Source organism: Monoraphidium neglectum, assembly GCF_000611645.1.
Source record: "Monoraphidium neglectum strain SAG 48.87 unplaced genomic scaffold scaffold00199, whole genome shotgun sequence".
NCBI lineage: Eukaryota > Viridiplantae > Chlorophyta > Chlorophyceae > Sphaeropleales > Selenastraceae > Monoraphidium > Monoraphidium neglectum.
The window spans coordinates 11,212-21,380 of NW_014013429.1; the positions used below are offsets into that span (position 1 = coordinate 11,212).

Below are 10,169 nucleotides of genomic sequence, written 5' to 3' on the forward strand. Positions count from 1 at the left end.
CCCCTCCCCCCGTGCGGCCGCGCGTGACGCAGCTGCTCAGCTGGCGTCGCCGCCGCGCACAACGGATCATGTGGTTTGCGGCGCACCATGGACGGACCAGAGTGCTGTCCTGAGATGGACACTGACCTGCACACTGGGCTGTGGGCGGCAGCGGTCATCTCAAACATAAACTCGTGCTCCCCCACCTTCACCCTTGACCGCGGCGCAGCACCGCGAGCGCGGAGATTCTCAAGTGGAAGGCGGTGGCGGAGGAGAGCCTGGAGGCAAAGCGCGTGCTGACCGCCAGGTGCAGCGAACTGCAGGCCCAGCGCGACGAGGTGGGCACTGGTGTTAGTGTCTCGGGAAGGGGAGCGGGGGTACAGCAAGGGGGAGAGAGGGTCTGGCTGTGGCGACGGCAGAATGGCGGCTGAGCCTGGTCCTTAAGGGATTGCCGTTCTTTGACGCTTCTGACTGCGCACACAGCGCGGTGCTTTGCGCTTACGCGCGCACCCCCCACTTGTTGCCAAACAGCTGCCTGCACGCAGCACCCCCCTGCCCGCCTCTTTTATACAAGTCCATCTTCTCCGTCCGAACCCCGTCCTCATCCACGCAGTCGATGTCCATCAACAAGGACCTCGTGGCTGGCTTCAAGCACGTGACCGCGCAGCTCTCGCTGACCCAGAAGCAGGTGCAGGAGCAGCAGCAGCGCCTGGCGGCGATGCAGGCGGCGCTCATTGCGGTCAGGGCCGCAATCGAGCCCGAGGGCGGCGAGGGGGCCGCGCCGGCGCGGTGGGGCGGCGCGGCGCAGAGGCAGGCGCAGGCGGGCGCGCGGACCGGCGCGGCAGGTGCGCGGGGCCGGGACGCGGCGGGGGTCTCTCGGCCAAGTGCAAGCACTCCAACCCTGCCTTGGGCACCCAGCCACTGCCCGGCCCTTCTCGCAAACGCTGGCTTGGATGACACCGTCATTCCCTGCGGCAACTGGCACATTGAGGGCTGCTATGCAGCATTTTCTTTATGCTTGGCTGCGCATCCTTCTCATCAACGCTCCTCGAACCTGGCGCCCCAGGTGGCGACCTGTCAGAGCAGCACATGGCCCAGCTGACGCAGCTCAGCGGCCAGATGGCGCGCGACGCGCAGAGGTGGGCGCCTCGCGGCACTCAACTCCCGCTTGACGCTCGGCATAATGCGCGTGGCACCGCCACACCCGTTGTCTAGCAGGCGGCGTATGCAGGGGCGGGGCGTCGGTGCATCTCTGCATGCCCTGGCACGCTGACGTGGTGTACAGCAGCGTGCGTGAGCCGGCTTGCCAATGCACTTCTTCAATCCATATGCACCGCCCCATGCACCGCCCCAGAGATGATGAGAGGAGGGAACTGCTGAAGGCCCAGCTGCTGGGCGCCGGCGCCGGCGCCAGCAGCAACGGCAACGGCGCCGCGGCAGCGGCGGCGCCGGTGGCGAAAAGCGGCAGCAATGGGAGCGGCAACGGCAACGGGACGGCGGCTCGCGGCGCAATGGCGGCCGCCAACGGCAAGGGCGTCCCCGCTGCGGCGGCGAGCGAGGCCGCCTAAGTAGACCCGCACCCGTGAAGCCCGTACGTTTGAGCACAGACAACGGGCGCCTCCGTGGCTGGCCCAGCCAGGCGCTGCCCCCAGCCACCACCGATTGATCTGTGCGCGCACGCCCGCACCACACCACCCCTCAGTTGAACAGCTCACGGACAGGTTTGGGCGCAAGGTTAGACCAGGATTGGTTGGCTGCTGATTGGCGTCACTTTGGGCCCGCGTTTTCTCTGCTACTCTGCCACCACCAGCCAACGCCCTGGGAAGGGAGAGGCCGCCCTCCGTGGGCAAGCGGCGCATCGCCGCGCACACTGTTGTGCGCGGCGGACAGCCGTCCGGCGCCACGGCCGGCCGCAACGCTGTGGCCGCTTGGGGCGACGCGTACACCCGCCTATCTCGCGCACGTCTCCTCTTTTGGGACGGCTCGCCTTGTGAACTTTTCGGGGTTTGGGGCGTCAAATGTCTCAGTCAACAACAGTCGTGGCTGGCCACCCGGGCGGACCATCACCCCTGCAGCCAGGGTGCAGCACACTGGCTTGCACCCAGTCTTACTGATACACCTGTGCCATCGTTGCTACAAGTGTTTCGAGTTGGCCACGTCACTTCATGTAGGTCCCAAGCAAAGCATGCACTGGTGCCGGGGCCCTGATTCCGTCTTTGGAGCCCGCCGTGCGCAGCTGCCGCAGGCCACAGATTGATGCACTGCACGGCCGGCCACGCCCGCGCCACCTCACCCTCACTGAACCTTCTGGTGGGCGGTCGCTCATCCCGTTATCCTGTTCCTGCGACCCACCATCTCCCAGCCCGGCAGCCGCGCCTCCACCGCTTTGCTCGAGGACCGCGGGACTGGCTGGGCGCCGCTGCCCGCGCATGGCAGCGTCGCGCTCATGCTGTTTTGTGTGCATTGAGCGCACGCTGCCGCTGTAACACTATCGCTTTCGTTCGCTACTGCTCTCGTCTGGTTACGGTACTGCTCAACCTTTACTCAAGAGTTGGATCTCAGTGGTATGAGGTCGTCGCCAGCGCAGCAGGGGCAGCTGCGCCGCGGCAGAGCGCGCATAATGGGCAGGGCATGGCGGCGTGCGGCCCCAACGTTCCAGGCCTGCGAATGGCGACGCCTGCCGTGACGACGCAGCGCTCGCCCTTCATGCCAGATCGCAGGGCAGCCCAGAGCCACCTCTGAATCGCTGATTTCCTACAACTTGCCCGGACCCTGGCAGCCGCAGCCAAAACGCCAGCACGGCGTAGAAGGTCGGCCCTTTTGAAACGGCCGCATCTCCCAAGCTTGACGGCCGCGGCCGTCCGGCCCTGCCGCGGGGCGCGCGGCGCCGGGGCCACGCAGCGGCGGTCACTGGCCCTGCAGCGGCGTCGGCTGCAGCATCTCGTTGGAGAGCTGCGCGGCCGCCTCTGGGAACCCGACGTTGACCAGCAGCTGCGCCAGCCAGCGGCGCGTCGTGTCGTCGCTCTTGAGGCACGCCGTGAAGCCGGGGTTGCGCAGCAGCTCGGGCAGGCACTGGCGCAGCGCCTCGCGCGCTCTGAGCGGGGGCGGGAGAGGGGGGGGGGGGTGCAGTCAAAGGCCACCGGTTGAGAGCGTGGGCAAGGGTGTGCATGGGCCGCCCGGGGGCGGAGGCGGGGAGGCCTGCCTCATCGTTGTCATTGTTGGCCAGTGCGCAGGTAGTGGCCTCGCCGGTCCCTCGACACTCGTACAACTCGACACCCTCTGCCCCCGCCGACAGCCGCGCCGCCCCTCCTCCTCAGCCCGAGCACGTCCAAGGTGAGACAGCGCAGCGACGGCCGCGGCGCCGCGCGCGACCGCGCGCACCTGGGGTTGTCCGAGAGCCGCAGGTAGCAGCGGATGATGTGCTTCAGCAGCCGCGGGGAGGGCTGCTCCGCGAGCATCACCACCATGTTGCCCAGCACGGCGCCGACGGCGAAGAAGCGCTCCGCGGTGGCGCAGATGTAGTTGAGGCCCACCTGCCAGGAGGGGAGTTGCGTGATGGTGGGGCCGGGTGAGGTATCAGGGGGTAAGCAGGGATGAGGAGGAGGAGAGGGGGGGACACAGCGACACCAGCATAAGTGGGCAGACCCAAGGCGGGCTGCGCGAGGCCGCCGGGCGCGCGGGGTGATGCGGAGGCGCCTGCCGCAGGAGCGCGGGGCGGGCCGCTTCGAATATGGCGACCACTGCTCAACGCGCCCGCCGGCGCCGCCAGCGGGGCGTGGGGGGGGGGCGCTCACGTCGTCGAGCAGTATCTTCTGAACAATGAACGTGGCCACTGTCTTGGACAGCTCGCTGCCCATCTCCATGGTGCGCAGGCACAGGGGGATGATCTCTGTGGACAGCAGGAAGTTGATGACGTCAGTGTCATCCACCTGGGGGCAGGGGGTGGGGGCGTCAGGGGCTCGGCGTGTCAGGGGTCAGGGGGGCGTTGGCGGCGGAGGGAGGATCAGGGCCGGCAAAGGGTGCTGGGTGGTGAGGCTGGTGCGGAATCAACGAAGGTGTCTTGGGAGCAGCCGCACACCAGCACCATGCGCGGGTGGGGGCCGGCAACAGGCGCAGCCGCTGCTTGGAAACAGCGGCCACCTCGCAAAACGGTGGACAGGCAAGCTCAGCTTGCTTTCAAGCTGCGGCGGCCCGCTTGTGTCGGCAGCACCATGCGCACAGACGCCCAGCGTCGTGCGGCCGCCATGCAGCAGCGCGATTTCGGCCATTGCGCCGCACACCCTGTGCCCGGCCTGCGGCATCCGCTCCTGACGGTTATGTGCGGGGCCGAAAGCAAGGGCGAGACGCGCACCTTGACCAGTGCGCCAATGACGCCCAGGCTGGTGAGCCGGAGGTACTCGAACGGCCTCGTCTTAGAGACGGTGTTGAGGAACGGGTACAGGAACAGCGGCACGTGCGCTGAACGTGCGAGGCGGGGTAGCGCGGGAGGGAGTGTGGCGCGTCAACAGACGCCGTGGCCCCTACTGCGGCCCAGCCGCATCGCCTGGGCGTCACTGGAGCACCCGTCCCGGGGCGGCGGCTTCAATGCGGCAAGCAACGTCGAAGGCGTGGACCTCACCTTGAAGGAACAGCCCGCGGGTCTCTGGGTGCGACGCGACGCACTGCAGAAGCGCCAGCGCGTTGCACACGCGGTTGCTCGCGTGCGCCGTGAGCGCCGGCGGCGAGAGCAGCGGGTAGATGGACACGATCTCCTGCAGCAGCGCCGCTATGGTGCCGAAGCTGTACCAGAGGTATGGCGCCAGCTCAGGGAAGTTCTCCCGCTTCTTGCTGAGCTCAAGCAGCGCATTTTCCCGTGTCGCCGGGTTGATGAGCTGGTGCACGTACGTCTCAATCTCGTTGCTGCTCATGGTGCGGCCGCTGCGGCCCTAGGGCCGCCCTTTCACCGATCCAGAAGGATACCACGGGCCACAAGGGCCTGGACACGGGATGAAGGCTTCTGGCTGCCCTGCACACTGCCCGTGCTGTTGCTGCACTTGGTTGTTCGTGCTTTGCCTGTTGCGGGCCCACTGAGTGTCAGAATACAGCTGTTTATATCATTAAATCGACGCAAAGCAGGTGGAGGCGATGCAGGGCTGCGGAGCGTGATGACCTAGTACAGCTAGATCGTTGCGTCCGGCTGCGGCTGATAAGAGACTTTTGCAGTAATCAAGCTGGGTGTAATCTGTTGTGGGCACGCACACACAGTCCTTGCTGTTGAGCGGCACAGGGCGTTCGATGCTGATGGGAGCCAGCCAGGCACAGCCAGTCTGCTGACAAGCTAATGCTGTGCCATGTGCAGCGCGTGTTGCTGGCTTGTTTCAGGGTTGCGACTCAGCAGCACTTCATGTACGAGCGCCCACACATGTGCATGCGACTGCGTCATCCTGCTGAGCACTGTACTGTGCTGCAGCGCGGCAGTATTTGTCCATTCAAGGGCATCCATGCTGCAAGCGTGTGTGCATGCAGGCACCAAATTCAGGTGCGACTGGCCCCAATATGCTGTGCAAACGTTGCTCCAGCACTCATCCCATGGCATCACCTGCTGCTGCAGGCAATGCTGTCAGAGGGATCGTGCTGCAATATGACAATCTGCAAGCAGAATGAGCCGAGGCCTTACAAACCATATGCGATGCCATGCACACGTTTCCAGCTCTCTTTCCACTGCTATCTGCTCCTACTCCTCTCCAACGCACAACCTACTGTACTATCCTGTACACCTTGAGGCAAGCTGCTCTGATGACTTTGCCATAGTCTGAAGCCACAATGCACTTGACGGCATGAAGGCTTATAATGGCTTGCCTGCCTCCGCCCTTGGCGCTGCACCGGTGGCCGTGATGAGGCTCCCACCGCTTTGCACGCTCAACGCTCCAGCCCCACCACCGCTGCCGCCGCCGGTGCCGCCGCCCAGCAGCTGACCGCCAGCCGCCGCCTTATTCATTTTAGTCAGCTCCTCGCGCGTTTGCGTGCTGAGCCACGCGCTGTGCCGCGCCGCCGCGGCTGCGTTCGGCGGCGCACGGCGGTCCAGCGCGCCGCCGACTTGCGTGTCCCTCGCGCCCTCCCCGTCGCTGCCGCTGTCCACGTCAGCATCCACCGAGCGCTGGCCCCTTGGCCTGTCGCCCGCCAAGCTGCCGCCCGCTTGGCTGCCGCCCGCCTGGCTGCTGCTGGCGCTGCCGCTGCGCAGCCGGCTGGCGAGCTTCGCAGCCAGCTGCCGCTGCGAGCCGCGCAGCTTCCCCGCGCGCCCGCCGCCGCCGAGCGTGTTCAGGGGCGCGGCGTCCGTCGGACCGGCGCTGGCGGCGCTGGCGCTGCTGCCGCTGCTGGCGTAGCTGGCGTGGCTGATGCTGCGGGCGGCAGCTGGCGGGCGTGTCAGCACCTGCAGTGCATGTCCAACCTGCTCCTTCACGCGCGCCACCTCCGCTGCCTAGCATACGTTAAAAAGGGGTGTCACGTTGAAAAGGGGTGTCATATGCAGAGATAGGGTCTGTAAGACACCGTTCTTGACACAGAAACAGCACCAAGCCATGCTGCAACGCCGCACCAGGCCGGCTTGCCGGCCCTGACCCCGAGGCACCGCACGCTGCGGCCCACCTGCAGAACGCCCTCCGCACCGCCGATGACCTGAGCCTCCGCCTGCTGAGAATCCAGCGCTGCGCGTGCACAAGGTACAAGAGGGGAGTGCAGATTCAAGAGTGGGCACAGAGGAGCCCTGCTGCGCAAATAGCAACGCAGCGCGTGAACACCGCCAGGCGGCCGCTCCCCGCACCTACCCGCGTTGATGCGGCTGATGAGGTCCTCAACTCGCCCCGGGCTCGCGCAGCTGCCCGGCCTCGCCCCCAGCCCTGCAGCTGCGCCGCCGCCGCCCAGGCGGCTGCTGCAGCCGCTGCCGTTTGAAACCCAGCTGTCTCGCCGCAGCGAGGGCTGCCGCTGCGCCGCGCGGCCGCCGCCGCTGCCGTCAGCCAGCGCGCCGGGCGCTCTTCGCTGGTCTGCGCCCCTGCCGCCATCGCCGTCGTCATCCTCCAGGTCAGACCAGCTGAGGGTGACGGACGCCTCGTCATCGCACGGCAGCGGGGGGACAGCTGAGGCGGGGCCTGTGACCGATGACATCACTACCGAGCCCGCCGCGCCGCCGGCGGCCTGCTGAAGCGGCCGCGCGCACACCAACACCAGCGCCGGCGGCGGGGTGGGCTGCATTGGCACAGTGGCTGCAGCGCTCACGGTCGCGACGGCGGGGCCGGGCAGCGCCGCGGCGTCAGGGGGGCACACTGGCGCGTCTAGCGCCCCTGTGGTCCCTGCTGGGCCCGGCGTCAAGCGGCCCGCCGCCGGCTTGTCATCGCCCTCCTCCGCGTCGCAGACAAGGCCCAGGCGGCCACCCAGCAGCTGCTGGCCCGCCGCGCCCGGCGCGCCGCCGACTGCGGGCACCGCCAGCCCCTCGGGCGCCGGCGAGGCGGGTGGCGGCAGTTCAGGGGACGCGGGCTCGGCGGGCGCCGCGCCCTGGCGGGGCGGCGTGTCGGGCTTGGGGCCCTCGGCCGCGGCCGCCCAGCCCAGGAGGCCCCCCATGGATGTGAAGCTCATGGGGCGGCGCAGCGCGTCCGCGCCGACGGCTGCGGGATCGGTGGCCGCAGTACCTGGTGCCGACACGCCGGCGGCCGCGGTCGCGGCCTGCTGCTGCGGCGGCTGCGGCTTCTGCTGCTGCTGCACAAGGGGCCGAAGCTCCCCGGCAGCTCCTACGGGGGACGGATCCGCCCTCGGGACCTCGTCCGTGAGAACCTGCATCTGCAGCGGCAGCACCTGCGGCGATCGGGCCCGCTCAGTCGCTACCGGCGCCGCCGAGCGCCCCGCGGTGCCGGGCAGCTGCGCCGGGGAGGCCGTAAGCATCGGCGAGCGCAGGCCCGGAATCCTGCTGGGCGTGGTGTGCCCAGAGGACTGCCCCTGACTGTGTGCGTGGCTCTGTGCGGTCGCCACCCACGTACTGGGGGTCCAGGCCCGCCCGACGCCCGAGCGGGCGCCACTGCCGCCGCCGTCGCCGCCACCTTTGGAGAGGCCCGGCATTTGCTGCGGCGCCTGCCGCTCGGGTGCGGCGGCGACGGGCGCGGCGGCACGCGCCGCCTGGAAGGCCGAAAGCCCCGTGCTCGGGCGGGGCCGCTCGAAGCCGGCGGCCGGCGCAGGGGCTGCGGCACTCGCCTTTGGGGACTGAGCTGCGCGCTGCGCGGTAGCCGTGAACTGCGGCAGGGGCACGGCCGCCGGCTTGAAAGGCAGCAGTGACGCGTGATGCTCTGCAACCGCCGCCGCTGCTGAAGCCAAACCCTTGCGCTCGGGTCCGAGCGCCGGCGACCGCGGGCGCAGCGCCGCGGCAGCCGCGAGCGCGCCTTGCGGCTTGGGGCTGGCTGTTGCTGCGGTCGCCGGCAGAGCGGACTGAAAAGAGGGCAGCATCGAGCCGCTTGGCAGCCGCGACAGCCCTCTACTGGCTTGTGATGTGAGGTGGGCACCGCCGCTGGCTGCTGCCGTGGAACCGGGCGTCTTAGGCAGCCGGCCTCCCACAGCGTGCGTGTCAGGCGTGGCCCGAACAGGCGTGCGCTGCCGAGGCTCTGGCAGGGCGATGCCAGTGCTGGAGGCCGCTCTGCTGCTGTTGGGTGCTCTGCCATAGCTGCTCGCTCCGCTGTTGGCTGCTGTTGTATTGCCAGGCTGCTGCTGCTGCTGCTGCTGCTGCTGCTGTTGCTGCTGCTGTTGCTGCTGCTCAAATTGCTGCCCTCCTTGCCCGACAGCCGGCGCTTGCTCCTGTCCCTGCTCCTCCCGCTCCCTTGACCCCCTTCCATAGCACCGCTGCAGCTCCGACATTCGCTCCTCGAAGCTCAGCTCGTCCCAGTGCCGCCGCCCGCCAGGCGCGCCCGCCGCCGCCCCGGCCGCTGCCTTGCCGGGGCTGGGCAGGGGAGTCGCCACCGGGGTGGTGTAGAACTCCCCGTCGTCCTCTTTTACGTCGGCCAGCGTCATGCAGTGGGACAGGGGTGCCTGGAACGCGCTGATCGCCGCCGTCGAGCACCGCATGGGGTCGCGTGCGCGCCGCACGCGCGGGCCGGCGAGCGGGCAAGGGTCTTCGTCCTCCTCCCCGTCGCCGAGCGCGGGGGACGCGCCGCCGCGGCGCAGGGACGACGGTGACGTCACCTCTGCCATGTGCGGCAGGCTGAAGCTGCCGGAGCCCTCCGCGGACGGAGGCATGTTGTCGCCGCTCTGCGCCCGCTGGGCCGACGGCCCGGCCCGGGCCTCACTGCCCGGCCAGCCCCCTGCGCCGCCAAAGCCGCCAAAGCTGCTGCCGCTGCCGCGCTCCGGCACCGCGGAGGCGCCCGCGGGCGCGCCTAGCCAGGTGCCCAAGGACATGCCCACCGACCCCCGAGGGGCGCCGCCTGCTGGCCCCGGGTGCTGCTCTTGCTGCTGCTGGCTTCGGGCATGGTGGTGCTGCTGGTGTCTGGGTGATCCGCAACCGTAGCGAGGGGACGGCTCTCCGCTCGACGGATCTAGCCCCTCGCGGTCCGCCGCCGCTGTTACGTCGTGCCGACGCCCCACCTGACCTGCAGGGACGGCCTCGCCGCGCAGCGTCAGCCGCAAGCCCGCCCCCTCGCCCGCAACGCCGCCGCCGCCACATTCGCTGCCAGCCGCGCCGCCGCCGCCGTCATTGCCATCGCCGTCGCCGCCGCTGCTCAGCTGCAGGCGCAGATCGAGCATCAGCTGCCAGACAGCCTCCTCCGGCAGCTGCCTGAGCAGCCTCAGCCCCGCCGCCGAGCCGGCCGCGACGCCGCCGACGCTGCCGCCGGACGACTGCACCGCGGCGGCGCTGCGCGAGAGCAGCGCCAGGAGGCGCTCCCGGATCTGCAGCACCTGGCGCTCCGCGGTGACCTGGCGGGAAGGCGAGCAGGTGGGCAGGCGTCTGGGCCGCTGAAACTATCACCCTTGCCTGGGGGGGCGCGCAGGCCTCTGTGCATCCCTGTCGATCCGGTTTGATGCTTGCACACAGCAGAAATAATAAGATTTTGCGCGACACGGCTGACCCCTGAGCTGCAATGTCCTGGCGTGCAGGTCTCGCAAGCTCCGTTCCAATCAGCTCTCGCTCGCGGCCGTGGCCGCTGGCCAGCCCCCACCCCAGTTGTCCTCCCCCCCCCCCC

General features: G+C 69.1%; 3 protein-coding genes across 3 annotated transcripts in view; 1 reads left to right on the plus strand and 2 right to left on the minus strand.

The window, feature by feature from the left end:
- Window positions 1-87: 87 nt before the first annotated feature.
- On the plus strand, window positions 88-1,547 carry MNEG_1882 (hypothetical protein; the record flags this gene model as incomplete). The annotated part of the gene is made up of 5 exons (XM_014049638.1): window positions 88-140; window positions 209-317; window positions 593-824; window positions 1,046-1,118; window positions 1,334-1,547. 5 exons carry the CDS (start codon window positions 88-90, stop codon window positions 1,545-1,547), a joined length of 681 nt encoding a protein of 226 aa, XP_013905092.1.
- Window positions 1,548-2,886: 1,339 nt separating this feature from the next.
- MNEG_1883 (putative Cell differentiation protein RCD1) lies at window positions 2,887-4,886 on the minus strand (the record flags this gene model as incomplete). The annotated part of the gene is made up of 6 exons (XM_014049639.1): window positions 2,887-3,073; window positions 3,361-3,512; window positions 3,774-3,908; window positions 4,203-4,286; window positions 4,331-4,437; window positions 4,598-4,886. 6 exons carry the CDS (start codon window positions 4,884-4,886, stop codon window positions 2,887-2,889), a joined length of 954 nt encoding a protein of 317 aa, XP_013905093.1.
- Window positions 4,887-5,803: 917 nt separating this feature from the next.
- MNEG_1884 (Chromosome-associated kinesin KIF4) overlaps window positions 5,804-10,169 on the minus strand; it is a gene marked incomplete at both ends in the record, with an annotated part of 7,964 nt that continues 3,598 nt past the window's right edge. Inside the window, 4 exons of the mRNA XM_014049640.1 lie at window positions 5,804-6,436; window positions 6,604-6,662; window positions 6,783-9,365; window positions 9,579-9,903. Coding sequence (XP_013905094.1) covers window positions 5,804-6,436; window positions 6,604-6,662; window positions 6,783-9,365; window positions 9,579-9,903 — 3,600 coding nt within the window. The remainder of the gene's footprint in view (window positions 6,437-6,603; window positions 6,663-6,782; window positions 9,366-9,578; window positions 9,904-10,169) is intronic.